The sequence below is a fragment of the Tenrec ecaudatus genome, chromosome 4, assembly GCF_050624435.1.
Source record: "Tenrec ecaudatus isolate mTenEca1 chromosome 4, mTenEca1.hap1, whole genome shotgun sequence".
NCBI lineage: Eukaryota > Metazoa > Chordata > Mammalia > Afrosoricida > Tenrecidae > Tenrec > Tenrec ecaudatus.
The window spans coordinates 58569567-58584642 of record NC_134533.1 but is presented as its reverse complement, the minus strand read 5'-3'; the positions used below and the strand labels follow the sequence as shown (position 1 = coordinate 58584642).

The following is a 15076-nucleotide window of genomic DNA, read 5'->3' as shown; positions in this document are numbered from 1 at the left end:
GCGTCATAGAAGTTTCCAGAGTCCGGTGCAAGAACAGGGCCAGAGAGGAGGTCAAAGTATGGCTTCAAAGAACAGTGTAGCTAAAAATAAGCTGGGCCAGGCATCAGTGCATTTAATCCTGAATAACCCCAAAAGGCCAGGACGATTACTGCCCATTTTATAGACGAAGAAACAGGTTCAAGGGGGTTAGGCAATTAACCCATCCAGGCGCACACAGTGAGGACACAGTGAGTTGGGGTTTGCATCCAGCCAGGCTGATTCTGAGTCCAAATCGTACCTATTATTCTCTGTGCCTGGGCCAGCCAGCTCTAGAGACCCGTGGGCCTTGGCCAAGTGGGCAGGGTCTGAAAGGGTGTTGCAGACAGAGGGTCCAGCATAGCGCATTAAGTTCGCTGAATGGGGTGGAGGCTTGAGGGAGATCCATTTATCAGAGAACACAGGTGGTTTGATAAATCTAGATCTAGGACAAGGGATAGGGGCAGGCTGAGAGGGCAGGCTGGAGAGGCTGGCCTGGGGCTAGATCATGAGGGGGCTCTATTGCTTTTCTGGACTAAGGGGTTTGGATGTCACCCTGGAGAATGTCTGGGAGCCATTGAAGATCCAAACAGGAAATGCACCTGACTCAACGTACATCTTCAGTACAAACATCCCTCCGACATCATTTTGGTGAATCGGTGGGTAGACCAGAGGGAGGTAAACGTGCAGGCAGGGAAGTGGTTGTGAGATTTTGAGGGTCCCAGGGCTGAGTGGGCGCACACCTGAGCTGAGGCAGTTTGGCCATGGACAGGGTTGCTGAAAGGCAAAGCTTGGTAACCCGCTTGGTGGGTCAGCTTGGTGGCTGTGCAAGATGAGGGAGAGGGCTGGAGAAGGTCAACTCCAAAGTCTTGGCTTGAGAGTCTCAGTGCTTTGGCCAGGGCGGGAGTGCTGGAAGTGTAACAGGTGGGGTGGGAGGGAAATGGACAGCACTCGAGGTCCCTGTGAGGCAAGGCAGTCATTAAGAGCTCTCTGATAAATCGTTACAATCTGGAATAGCACCGTCTACTGCTGGAACGCATGCGGTGGAGACAGGTTTGCGGGCTATTAAGACTGATGGATACCAGTTGACCTGTGGGAGTGTTGAGATCTTTAAGAACCAGACGAGACTGGGAACAGAACATTGGGACACAACAACATGTCAGGGTCGGGGGGAGAGGCAAGAGTCTGCAAAATGGGGAGAGACCGTAACAAGAGAAGATAGGGTAAACGGTCGCTGTGGAGCAGCGATCTTGGTGAGCGGGTGCATTCAGGGCCCAGGGGCTGAGGGCACCTGAAGGGAGGGGAAACCAGCTGGTGGTGGGTTGAAGGGGAAGGGGAGGTGAGGGAGTGTACAGTGCTGTGTTGTATACAAAGAATGAGCATTTGCTTTTGGCAAACCGTTACACAGTCCCCTCGAGTTCCTCTCCTATGCGCACTGTGTGTTAGGGGCCTTAGAGCGGTTGAAGACCCAAACAGGAAGGGGGCCTGACTGCATGGACATCTGCCGTCCAAGCTTCTCCCGGGTGCCATTTGGAGGAGCTGGTGCTTGCACATTATTTACCTGGGAGCGGGGCGTGTGGGGCATGCAGTGTTCTCTGGAGACGCTGGGCTCGGGAGGGAAGCTGGGAGAGCCCCATTTTGTTTGTGTGTTCGTAAAAGTAAATATTAGTCTAAACGTGGCTGAACTTGTGTCCATTTGGGGGGGAATGACTTCATACTGCTGAATCCACAGAGCAGAAAAGCAAAATATGCCAAAAAGCATCTGTCTGGCAATGAGTCCCTTTTGGGGGGTTAGATTTGAAGATGGGGTCGCTTGGCATAATTTTTCCCCATGTGTGGGGAGACCCCAGCCCTCAGACATAGCTCGCTGGGGTGTGAGCATTCAGAGGCGGGGCAGGGCCTCCTCCTAAGTGACCAAGTCTCCCAGGTCCAGGGTTGTATGCACAGTGAGCAGGTGCCAGCAAGACATGCTTTGCAAGGTTTCGCTCTCAGGACTTCGATGCCTCTTCCCAGCTTTCCTGGCTTGCATTACAGACTCAGGTTCCTGAGACCTGATTTCAAGAAGCCCGGAGACTCTGGGTCTTCCAGAAACCAAGGCCCTGAAGAGTGACTTCAGGGTGTGCTGGACCGAGTTGGAGGAGGAGCAGACAGCTTACTGTGAGAGTGAGCTGCTCCCACCCTCTCTGTGAAAGTGTACTCCTTTCTACCTTGGCTTGGCTTGCTGTGTCTTGAACCTGAGTTGGTGGCAGTTGTCCCCTCGGCAGTATGCCAGGAAGTGAGCCCAGATGTGGCACCTTCATTTAATATTCACAGTCACTCTGTGGTGTGTATGATTTGCTCCAGGAAAGCCTTAATGATGCCGCCATGCCATGTTAGCTTGGGGACGTCGTGGAAACCAAGGGCGTGGATGCGCGTTCTCCTGTCGTACACCATTTGCAGTGGGACAGGGATGGGATTTTTCAGCATCAGATACGTCTGCATTTAGGGTAGAGGCTAGGGAGTGGGATAAACAGGCTTGTTTCTGGTCCAGGCAAGATTTCCAAAATATTGAGACAGGGTGGTGCAAACAGCACCCTTATTGTTACCTGTAAGGTGAGAGGTTTGAATCCACGCATAGGCTTCTCCAAAGAAAGGCCTGATGATCCACTTTCCCAAAGGAGTCTGTCATCGAGACCCCATAACACAGCTTTACTCTTCCATGCATTGGGAGCACCTTGAGTTGGACGGACTCCGTGGTGATTGTTTCTCTTCTTTTTTGAATGGAATCTAAGATATGAAACGATGGAACTGACTGCTTTGGAAAAATGATGTACAACCGCCATGGTGGTGAGAACCCATGCTATCTGTCTTGTTCAGAGGGAATGCTTTCTGACATGGGCCAGTTTCATAGGAGTGGGGGCTGCTATGTGTACATGCTGAGCAAGTAGCCCAAGAAGCTGGGTGCTATGAAGAAGGATAGGGGGGCAACAGGAATGGAGGAAGGCTCATGGACAACCAACAGATGGCTCAACCTTGTATACGGACTTCCTGATGAAAGTCCAAGACTCTCAGTCAAAAGGCAAAAGCTGCAGGTTTGGAAAACACCTCAACATGAAACAAAAGTTCTTACAACTAGAACAACAAATAGAGAAGAGATTGAAGGTATCCGGGATTTCATTTTACTTGGATCTACAATCAATGCCCAAGAAAGAAACAGACAAGCAAGCAAGCAACATATCGTGTTGGGCAAATCTTTAACGAACCAAAATGCAAGCGTATCACTTTGAGGCCCAAGGAGCACCTGACCCAAGTCATGGTCTCTCTAATCACCCAGATGCTCAAAGGTCTGGACAGTGAATAAGGAAGGCCCAAGAAGAACTGATGCCTGCAAACTGTAGTGTGTACAAGGAGTTGTAAGTTTATCATGGATTGCAGAAGAATGAATGAGCCTGCCTTGGAAGAAGTCAGCCAGGAAGTTCCCAAGAAGCAAGCAGGGGCATGAGACTTCACCTCACTTTGGACATGTTATTAGGAGGGACATCCATTGGAGAAGGACACTATGCTTGGTAAAATGGAGAGTCAGAGGAAGAAGACTCCAAATGTGGAAACTAGACCCAGTGGCTCCCCTCATGGACGCCCACATAGGAACAATGTTGTCTTCGGTTGTACACAGAGCAGCTATCGATCAGAGACAACTTCACAGCACTTAATTGAGGTGATATTTCTCTCCTATAAAAGATAAATCAGCCCATACGAAGGGCTCAAGTAGAAGGCAAATGCTTTGAGAACGATGATGGCAACAAATGTACATATGTTCTTGACACAATGGATGGATGATAAGAATTGTATGAGCCCCAAATAAAATGATTATTTTTTAAAGATATTACATTTTGACCTAACTATATCATTAAAAAATTATTGAGCTGCTGCTTCCATGAGCATTGATTGTTGATCCAAGTAAAATAAAAATTGTAACAACCGCAAAAAAAAAAAAAAAAAACACCGAGTCTCGAAAGACTTCACATCATGAAAGTTTATTTCTCACAGGTTGGTCAGTATGGCAGCCAGGCTAGCTGATCCCTAGATTAATTCCTACTTCTCCTGGGCCCCATCATTCCCCAGCCCTCCTTGGAACCCCGTGAGTCCACATGACAAGAGCTAGAAGATGGCAGTGAGCAGAAGGGGTATACTCCACTTCTAGCACTTGCCTGGGGTCCTCGTGCTCACCTGCTGAGGGGGCCAGAGTCTCAAGGAGGAGGGGACCCCATTCCCTTGACACGCACACGGAGGAAAGGCCACCACTGACCAGGAACATGGGTTTTCAGCTTAACATATGTGAGCAATGAGCATGCATTATGTGAAGTCATGAGGTTCAGGGCTTTGTCTGTGAGGAAGACCACATCAACGTACACACTTTCATGCTCTCTGCTTGATGTGGGGCGGGTAATCATGGGGGCAGGGGGCTTTGAATTCTAGCTTCAAGTCTCAGGTTCACCATTGGTAGTATCATGAGACTTTGGACAAGATGTTCAATTTTCTAATTCTTTGAAAACGAGCCTAATGCTAGTATCTCTCCATGCCTTGCTATTTTATGGTGACGAATTGCTTTAATGCACGGAGAGCTGCGAACACGCGGAGCGTCACAAAAACCCACAGCCAGGCTCACAGCCATCAAGCCGATTCTGACATTCAGGGACCCTGTGGGACAGAAGAGAACTGCCCCTTTGGATTTGCAAGGCTGCCAATCTTCCTGGGGCCAGAAAGGCTCATCTTTCTCCCACAGAACACCTGGTGGTTTGAACGGCAAACTGTGTGACAGGCAGCCCAATGCGTAAAGTCTCCTCCGTGAGTGCACCCGAAATGTCCACTATTCTTGTGATCCCCAGGGCCAAGGATTTGCTCTGTCTCTGACGCCGTCATTTAGCCTATGCTCCAGAGAGGGGATCTTGTGCTGTAACTGTGTGGGCTCCTTAGCCATGCCGTCACCTACAATCACGGCCCTGGGCTTGCACCTCACTTGTGGCCCCCAGTGCAGGGGCAGGCACGGCCCTGTGACTCACAGGCAGGAGGGCAGGGGAACCTCAAACAAGGGCAACCACCACGCTGCTCCAAGGCTATTATTGGAAGCTGAAGCATCGCGTCTTGTTGTTTCCCAGAACATGCAGAAACTGTTTGTTCCTAGTTCTGGGCAGTCGGTTTTATTTCAATTTCATACCAAACTAGAAAAAGACCACAGCTGGGTTGTAGCTTATAAGGGAGACTTTAAGAAAGAAAAGCTGGGGGATGGACAACAGAAAAGTGGGTGAAGGGAGATGTCGGACAGTGTAAGATATGACAAGATAATAATTTATAAATTATCAAGGGCTCATGAGGGAGGGGGAGCAGGGAGGGAAGGGGGAAATGAGGAGCTGATGCCTGGGGCTTATGTGGAGGGTGGGTGTTTTGAGAATGATGAGGGTAATGAGTGTACAAATGTGCTTTACACAATTGATGTCTGTATGGATTGTGATGAGTTGTATGAAACCCCAATAAAATGATTTAAAAAACAAAAACAAAGAAAAGCTACAGTCATACCAACATATTATACATTTAAAAAAAAAGAAAGAAAAGCTTTGTTCCTTAGGATCCTCTGGTTGAAAAACAACACAAAACACGATGTTCCCCTTTGGGAGGAGGGAAAAGACCACTCACGAAGGTCGTGAGCCTGGTTCTCCAGGAGAAAAGACCGCCAGCCGCTCCAGCTCCCTGAGTCCTTCTCAGTGCTGGCCTGGTACTTTCCTTCCACGTTTCAGCCTGTTGTTATAGTGCCTGGATGAGCACCTGCCATGTCCCCACTTATGGGAACACTGAACCTCAGAAGGTAAGTGACAGGGCCCAGGTTACACAGCGAGGCCGTGGGTCAGTCCCCAGATCTCCTGAATTGAAAGACTCCTGTGATTGAGAGCCCTGCTGGTGTAGCTGGGTATAAAAGTTTACCTCCCCAGAACCCCACAGGGACAGTTTGACACTGTTCTCCCGGGTCACTATGATTCAGGTACCCAGCCAATGAGGTTTTTTTGTTTTGTTTTGTTTTTTGAGTTCTCTGCTTTTTAAAGTGCATGGAACTCCTTCATCTGGGAGGCTGGCAAGAAGGCACCCCGCCTGTGAGTTAAGGTCCCTTGTCCTTTTCTTGTGGTTTGGGCTTTTGCATCATAGTGAGTGAGGGTGGTCCAAACACTCATTCCCGCCCACCTAATTGACAGCAACTCTCTGATGTCTAGCCACCGAACATGACGGAGTAGAACTTCCCCATCAGTCTCCCAGGACTGTAGTCTTTATGGGGGAGCCCTGGTGGTGTTGTGGTGCTGCCTTGGGCTGTGAGCTGCCTGGTCGGCAGTTCAAAACCACCACCAGACTGGGCTTCCTTCTCTTGTAAACAGTTACAGCCTCAGAAACCCATGGAGGGTCGCTATGAGTCAGCACGGACTCCATGGCATTGGTTGTGGTTTGCTCTTTTGGTGAATCCTTATGGAAGCAGACTGCCACGCCTTTCTCCTGCGGAGCAGCGGAGAAGTTGGAGGAGCAGCTGAGCGCTGCCATCACTGCTGTGCCAGCCACCTGGGCTCCACATCATGTAGACACTGCCTCCCCCCACCCTTTCTTTAACAGTTTTATTGGCATCTAGTTCACGCCTCCTACAATTCCATAGTTCAGTCCCATTAACGAGAGTTGTACAGTCATCGCTATTCTTAAACCTAGCACACACACGAGCCCATTGATAACTCACCGCCCTTTGAAATGGGTATTATTGTCCCATTTTACAGAAGAGAAAATCAAGGCTGCGGTAGGTGAGGTAATTTTCCCAGAGTCACATCACTGGCACCTTTTTTGTCAGACTAGATCCACACCCATGCTTGCTCTGCCTCCGAGAAGCTGTGGCAGTCTGTTGATCCCCTCCCTCAAGGGGCAGGGGTTGGTTTCAGAATTCTAAATATTCTGACATTTTTCTGAAAGGAGACCGACTGACTGTGGGTATTACGATAACTCTTAAGGTCTTTGCTTTAAAAGAGAAAGTTGATTTTAAAGGTTGTAGCCCATGAGCTGAGATCTGGGCCGGCCAGCCTGAGCCTGAGCCTGGTACGGGCTGCGGGGTGGGTGTCCAAGGCTGCGTTGATCTCCCCCCTTCAAACCATCTCCCTCCACCTCCCTTATCTCGCTCTAGATAAGGACTAGTTCCTGGAACTCCCACCTCCACTCACTCCCTCGGCACTGCCTTTGGCTCTTTCTGCACAGGGGTGTGTGTGTGGGGGGGGGCGGAGGGGGTGGGTGGGGGACCCCTAAGATTAAGTTGTTCATTTTTCTCTTGGGGAGGAGGGAAGACAACTTGGGCCGGAAGGAGACAGGTTCTTCCAGCTTGTTAAATCATTCTCTGTGAGTCATCGGGCTTCATGTATATAAATGGTTTCACTGTTTTAAACAGGGAGGAATTGGCAGTCCGGGGAATTGATTTATCAAAGTTTGGGTGTTTCCCCCTTCTCCCCCCTAAACGGGTGCCTTTCCTAGACACAAACCTGCCCCATATGCTGACAGATGCAGTGTGCATGGCTGTGCCTGGTGTCTCCATCATTCCTGGCTCCCCGCCTTCACAGCAGCCCTGCAAGGTCAGGGATTAGCATCAGTCTTTGGCAAAAAGAAAAGAAACTGAGGTTCAGAGCGTAAGTGGCATGTGCGAAGTAGCTTGTTTGGGCAGCGAGGGGGGCACTCTGAGCTTTGACCTCAGGCTAGAAGAACTCCAAAGCTTCGGGACGGCCAGCCCCTCCACAGAAAGGACTGCCGGGCATCAACCCTCAACCAAACTGGCTCCATCCTAATTGGTGACAAGCCCAGGCTTTCAGTTTTTTGGAAGTGAGTTTCCAGGCCTTTCTTTGGAGGCACCTCCAGGTAGACTTGGCCCGCCAGCATTTCTGTTAACAGCCAAGCGCCTTTCACTGTCTGTGACACCCCAAGACTCCACAGGAGAGCAAATTCCATGAGTCGTGTGCTTGTTGCTGGCGGCTGCCCACTCTGTTCGGTGCCGGGCAGCATAGCGGTCCGCACGATGGATGAGACGGAGAATGGTTGGATGCCCTGCAGGACTTTCTGGGTGGTGTTTCCCAGGTGGCCTGGTGGGCAGTGGGGAGAGCTACAGTGCTGTCGCTGGCAGTGTTTGAATGAGGGCTGCCCAAGGGAGCACTGTGCACATAAAAGGAGGCTTAGTGAGCATCCAACCAGGCCAAGCAGAGGCGTTCTCTAAGCTTATGGGGCTTCGTGGACCAGAATGGCCAGGTATGGTGTCATGGCCGACTGAGGCCTGGCTGGGGTGTGGACCTCAGCTGGGTCTAGAGGAAGGAATGTACACAGCTCTCCCGCAGGGAGGCCACGCATATTGGGGGCTCAAGGGAAGGTGGGCATGAGGGTCCTGTGGGTACTGTTGGTGCGGCCCTGAGGCTCCTCTAGTGTCTGGCTGGCTGGTACCTGGAGCACTTGTCTGCCCCCCAGCAGACTGCTCCTGTGGGTGGTACCCTGAAGGCATTTGCTTTCCTCTGAGAGTACTTTTATTCCCCAAAGAGAAACACGAGTCCCCCGCTTGCTCCATGACTTTCTGTAGTGCAGTCTGGGCGGTCCTGAGCTGAGGACTCACCCCCAGCTCTCCACCCGCCGTCCACCATTGGCCATATCCTGTTCTCAGTGGTCCTTTCCTGCTCTGCTCAACCCATGGGGAAGCCAGCGCCCCACATTGACATAGCATAGATCTGCCGCTGCCTTCTGCCCTGGACACACACACCTGCCCCTCCTCCCCGCCTCCCCACTTTGTCATCAGGTCTGACACACTGAGCATGCTGTCACCCCTTCAGGGCAATGGCTCTTCCCAGACTCCTATCTGAATGGTGCTTTCTTCCCTGGAACATGCAACACCCCTTCTCCCACCCCTACTCCTCACCCCCAGTCTTCTCTTAAGGAGCCTTGATGATGCAGTGGTTGAGCACTCGGCTGCCAATGGAAAGGCCAGCAGTTCAAGCCCACCAGCTACTCTGCAGGAGAAAGATGGGCCTGTGCTCCACAGGATGACAGGCAGCCCGGGAAGCCTGATGGCACAGTGCCATCTGTCCTACCAGGTTCCTACAACTTGGAATCGACTTGGCGGCAATATGTTTGCTTGTGGGTCAGTCTCCTAGTAAAATCCCCGTGTTCTTAAGAGAGTAGCTTCTGGCCTCCTCTGGGTCCCGTCAAACAGTTCTTGCTCGGGACTCCGGGGCTCTGCGTTCCTGGCCTCAAAGCACTTGTCTGGTCTGGCAACATCTCTTTCTTGCCTGGCATTCTCTTGAGACTGGGCCTGGCCCTGAGTTGGTCATCTCTCCATCCCCAGAACTCAGCCTGGTGCTGGGATCTTGGCACGGGAATATATGCATATCGGTAACATTGAGTAGGAAGGAGTCCTAGTATTTTCAATGGCTCCAGTTTGCAGAGGTTGATCACCAGATCTGTCTTCCAAGGCATCTCTGGGTGGCTTTGAACTTCTAACCTCTCATTTAGCAGCCCCGTGTGGTAACAGTCTGCATGGATGGTGCCACGGACTCTGTAATTGTCACTGGATGAATGAGTAAGGGATTAAGGGAGAAGATAAACACCTTTCTTTGCTTTTCAGTCTGACCAGCCAGCCAAGTCACCAGAGGGCCTCGGGCTCAGTGCATCTGCCAACCCCCTCTTGCTGGGCTTTCTCGGCCATGCCGTCCTAGGTGAAAACCCCTGGACAGCCAGGGCAGCCCAGCTCCTCCACCCTATGTGAAGACCCTGGACAGCCAGGGCAGCCCAGCTCCTCCACCCTATGTGAAGACCCTGGACAGCCAGGGCAGCCCAGCTCCTCCATCCTAGGTGAAGACCCTGGACAGCCAGGGCAGCCCAGCTCCTCCATCCTAGGTGAAGACCCTGGACAGCCAGGGCAGCCCAGCTCCTCCATCCTAGGTGAAGACCCTGGACAGCCAGGGCAGCCCAGCTCCTCCATGCTGCTGCACTCATTTGGATTCTAGAAAACTAGCTGGTGCTCTGGAAAATCAGTTCTCATTTATTTTTGTTGCTTTGAAACTTAAATGCCTTTCCTAAGAAATGCCTGAGGTTAGAGTAGGGCAGAGAGAGAAAGAGGACCATGCCCAAACCCAGACAAACTATTTTTGTGATGTGAATGAACACTCATTCCATTTCCTTCCGTCTGCCTAGACACTTATTGCAAATTGCTGCCAGTTTGAAAGGCGAGGCGTGTGTACATGGGTGTGTGTGCCCGTCCTTGTGTGTGTCTGTCTGTTCGATCCACCAACTGAGGCAGCCGGTGTGCTGCCAGAAGACAACCAGGAACTGGAGGAGTTGCCATTTGGCGTCTTTCTAGGGGAATTAACCTTCAGACTTGGAAAGATAGCTGACGGTGGTGAAACCCACAGGGGACTCTGATTTGGGTTTCCTTTTGCCGCAGTCTCAGGAAACGTGGCTGGGTCACATTAGTATTTGTCAACCACTTTGCAACACCAAGAATGATAGGTTTTCAATGGTGCTAAATCTGGAGCGTGTTTTTGTTAGTGCTTTTATAAGCTACTATTTCCAGAACCATCTGCTTATCCCAAGATGGCAAGTCATGTGGGCCTCTGCTGGACAGCCTGTGGTTCTCTTCAGCTGGAGGGAAGAGTGGGCTGTGGGGGAGACAGGGGTTGCCGGCAAGAATGGTTGCCAAGTTAGAAGGTGCAGCCGGGTGTTTCCTAGAGGCGCTTGGTGATTTCGTTTCTGCAAAGATTTTACTTTTTACCTCTCAGCAGCCTACTTTTTTTGCCCATGAAACTCACTTCTGTCTCCATCTACCTTCCTAGGGCTGACATTTCCCCACGTGCTCCACCACCACCGCTGCCAAGTTCTCCTCTCCTCTCTCCAGACCACTGCTCCGCACGGGGGCTCCGGAGACATGGCAGAAAATGGAGACGAGAAGCAGACCCAGGCTGGGCAGATTTTTCAGAACTTTGTCCAGGCCACCACATGCAAAGGTACCCTCCAGGCCTTCAACATCCTCACGAGATACCTGGACCTCGATCCTCTGGACCACAGGAACTTCTATTCCAAACTCAAGTCCAAGGTGACCAGCTGGAAGGCCAAAGCCCTGTGGCACAAATTGGACAAGCGTGGGTCCCACAAAGAATATAAGCGAGGGAAGTCATGCACAAACACTAAGGTAAAGGGGAACTCCTCCCCACAGAGATTTCTTACCCATCCAGGGGTGCGGGCTGACTTGTTTGGGTGTCAGGAACCTGTTGCCATGCCGCCGTCCTGAGTCTCTTCAGAGACGTGGGTGGGAGGGAGTGCATGTTGTCATGTTTTGCTTGACTGAATTCAACATCCAGGAGAGTTTGCTTCCTCGGTTTGTACATGCACATCCTCTCCTGGCTGGAAGTTTCCACCGTGTTGCGATGGCCCCAGCTGCTCTCCACATGCCAGGTAGAGCGGGGGGGGGGGGGGGGGCGTGTCAGGTAAAAGCTGGGCGTCATCCCACTCCCGCTCCTATTCTAACTACCGGTGATGCTTCTAGTGGCCACCATTCATTGTATTGTACATGTGCGTGTCCTCACAGTGCCCAGCACCCAGGTGCTCCTTGTGTGTCCATCACCTCATTAGACAGCGGTGCCAGTACCTTTGTGCTGTCTTAGAGATGAGAACGCTGAGAGGTCACACAACGACAAAGTAATGTTGATCCGTCTGGTTCCAGAGCGTAAGCCCGGAATTCCATGGAGAGGCATAATTAGGGAGTAGTGTTCCTCCGGGAGCAAAGCTTTTAGAAAGATTCTCCTGGCTTTTAATGAAATGGCTGATAAGTAGGTCTTTCCTGCTTTCCCCTCCCTCTCACCTTTGCAATCTCCCCTCCCGGTACCCAGGATACACTTCTCTGCCCAGGATGACAGTGGCAGTTAACGTTGCCCCAGCGGAGGACGTCCCCCCAGGCGTTTAGCCATAGACAGCATTAGTGAGCGCAGGGCTGCCCACTGTCTCCCACCTCTCGGTCTCTGACATGCCCACCGCTGATTGGTCAGCTAGAAGTCAAGGCTCTGGGACCCTTGGGGGATGTCAGCCTTGGCGGGAGTCCAGGCTGTGTGTTTAGGTTAAAATCGAGTGTGCTGCATTTAGACTTCACAGGAGGTCGCTCTGGCGGAGCCCGTGGAATTCCAATCCCAGGACAAGAGGCCTGCCTCTCCTTGGCAATCGGGACTGTTGTGGATTTGTTGTGGTGATGAGGAGTAGTTGAGTCCCCCATGGGATACAGCTGCTTTCCATTACCCTGGGGAGACCACTGCCAAGCTCCTCCAAGCCTGGGGTGTGCCAACTGTACGGGCCATGGGAGGGGCATCCCATGGGGCTGGAGCAGACCAACCACTTTAGCCAGTGCACACCTGCCACCTGGGCACTACCTGCATATAGCCTGCCGAGCTGCGGCCTTGGCTGAGGAGGTGGCATGTGAGAGGAAAAGAGCGGGGCACGTGAGGACCGCTCTGCCCCACGCTCCCCTTCTTAGTTGTTTTGGCTTTGTTGTTCAGAGACCACTGGGCAGCTCTTCAGAGCTGGAGGAAGGAGAGGCTCATAGACTTCCGAGGATCCCGCTTCTCAGTAATTGCATTTGGTGGCGTCCTTGTAAGATTTCTGGGCCCCATCGAAGTCAGATTGTTGCCGGCCGCCAAGGGCTCCGGGAGAGCCTGTCACTGTTACAGCGAAAAACAGAGGCGAGATGGAGTCAACCATTCTAAGTTTATTTCTGCAGGCATTGACAGAAGGAAACAGCTGGGTGTGCTGCCTCCAAACTGCTTCCTAACTCAGTCAAACTCAAGCAAGTTATGTACCTTAAACTATGTGACAAGAAGCAGGGTTAGCAATAGTCCCAGGAGGTAATGAGCAGGTGTTACAATGATCAGAGGGCTGTCAAGCAATGGGACAAAAGGGAGCAAGGTTCAGAGGGAATAGTTGATATTTCCCCAAGGGATGATCAGACCTTCAATTGATATCTTTATTACTTCAGGGGCTGTTAGACCCCCACCCTTTCCGGAATTAGAGTATCTTTGAATAATTAACAGGTTTTGCAATAGACCCTGACCTTGAATCATTAATAGGCTTAAAGGGGGCTGTTAAATCCTGGGTCTGTTTTAACAAACTAAATCTCAGCACACCAAATCCCCTAACAGCTAAGTTACATTTCCAGTGTTTGAGCAAGGGCAGGCTAACTCGTTCACTAGAGACCCTGCTCTGTTATGTAATGCCATTACCCCAGACAGAGCACACGTCTGGCTGTTGAGGGACCCCTGGGTGGTCTGCAGGCAGCTTTCAAGGGGGTCAGGTAGCACAGAGATGGAAGGGAAGGTTGACCTGCAAACAGTTGTCTCTCTTAGAACCACAGCTGGCTGACACACCTGTCTGGCCAGCATCCATTTCATGAGCATGGCCTGTGGGAAGTAGGAAGCGTCCTGCCTCCTGTGGTTGGCAGGCCCTCATGCCTTGCCCCACCCCCACCCCCGCCCCTCCCCAAGCTGCAGAGGGAAGGAAAGCATCTCTAGTTAGGGATGCTGAGTCCGAGTGATTCTTGCCCATGTGTTCTTAGACCTTTCTTAGGGGGAGGAACACATCCAACTGTGGTCCCTAAGAGAGGAGGGTGCATTTGAAGATGCTTTGTGTGTTGAGCTGTGACCGTTCGTGAGGCCAGTTCAGCTACACGTTTCAGAAATCCAACTCAAACGATCCTAATGGAGCAGGGAAATCATTAACTTGTATCAACAACAAAGTGCAGACTCACCCAACTCCCCTCCTCCCACCCATCCCAGGCTGCTCTGACCCGTGTCAGCACAGATTGTTCCCTCAGGTTGGTTACTAGCTTCTGTGCTGTATCTTTATGATCCCATGAAGTCAAAGCCTAGCATCGTCCTTTTCTAGCTCAGTGTGGGAGGGAAATGTCTCAATGAGGAAGAATTGTGAATGGCCTCCCTCTGGGCCATTTATTGTGGGACAAGGCTAGAAGAACAATGACTGTGAATGGCAGCCATCTCAAGCATCACATGATCAACAGGAGGAAGAGCAGGCCCCCAAGGACATTATGGCATGAGGGCAGATCAACAGCAGGGTCTCTCTTCATAGTGACTGCTCACTTATCTCTGGTGATGGTATGGCTCCTCTCCATAGGGGACTCGTGTGTGAATGGCTAATGCCTACCTCTAGCAGGCTGGTGTTTTGTACCTCTTAGTGTGAACTAAGCAAAAGACCCACAGAGGTGGGTCCTCCCTTGCTTCAAATGTGAACTGGCCCTGCCTTGCTCAAACATGGCATTTGGCTCTACATTGGCGTACTAGTTACTCGAGAACATGGTTGATCCTTAATGAGAAAACATACATGCACAAGCAGGTGTGTCAGGTTCCGGGCACACAGTCAAGCTCTCCATTAGGATGAGTGTTGGACTGCTAACCAAGGTCGGTGGTTCAAACCCACCAGTGGCTCTTCTGAAGAAAGTTGAGGCTGTCTGGTCCTATAAAGATCGACAACCACTCTATAAAGGTCACTGTGAGTCGGAATAGACTCGATGGCAGTAGGTGGCAGAGTTTGAGTAAATAGGATTCAGCCAGAATCTATGCTTTCGGGATCCCCATCTCTGCACCATCTAGAGTAGGCCTGGGCTGCAGCAATGAACTCACAAGGACCCTTCACAATAATCAAATGTACTGTGACACTCTGCTTTATGTGCATGCGTGTCTGGGCGACCACCCCAGAACCTTCGTGGAGAAGAGGGGCCTGGTGGAGATGCTGGGAGCGGAGAGTGTGACCCAAAGGCCTCTAGACTCTAGAGCAGGGGTCCTCAAACTACGGCCCCCCGAGGACATTTATCTGGCCCGCCGGGTGTTTTTGCCACTGCTGCCTGTCCTGCTTAGCAGCCGACTCATCCAGTGTGCATAGGGGTTTGTTCATAGTTATTTTTAAAACTATAGTCCGGCCCTCTAACGGTCTGAGGGACAGTGAACTGGCCCCCTGTTTAAAAAGTCTGAGGACCCCTGCTTTAGAGGGT

General features: G+C 51.4%; 1 protein-coding gene across 4 annotated transcripts in view; it reads left to right on the top strand.

Annotated features, from left to right (window-relative positions):
• MICAL2 (microtubule associated monooxygenase, calponin and LIM domain containing 2) overlaps window positions 1-15076 on the top strand; it is a 227099-nt gene that overhangs the window by 36349 nt on the left and 175674 nt on the right. For all 4 annotated transcript variants that reach the window (XM_075546057.1, XM_075546055.1, XM_075546054.1 and 1 more), the window contains one exon: window positions 10866-11221. In XM_075546057.1, coding sequence (XP_075402172.1) covers window positions 10958-11221 — 264 coding nt within the window. In that variant the 5' untranslated portion in view covers window positions 10866-10957. The remainder of the gene's footprint in view (window positions 1-10865; window positions 11222-15076) is intronic.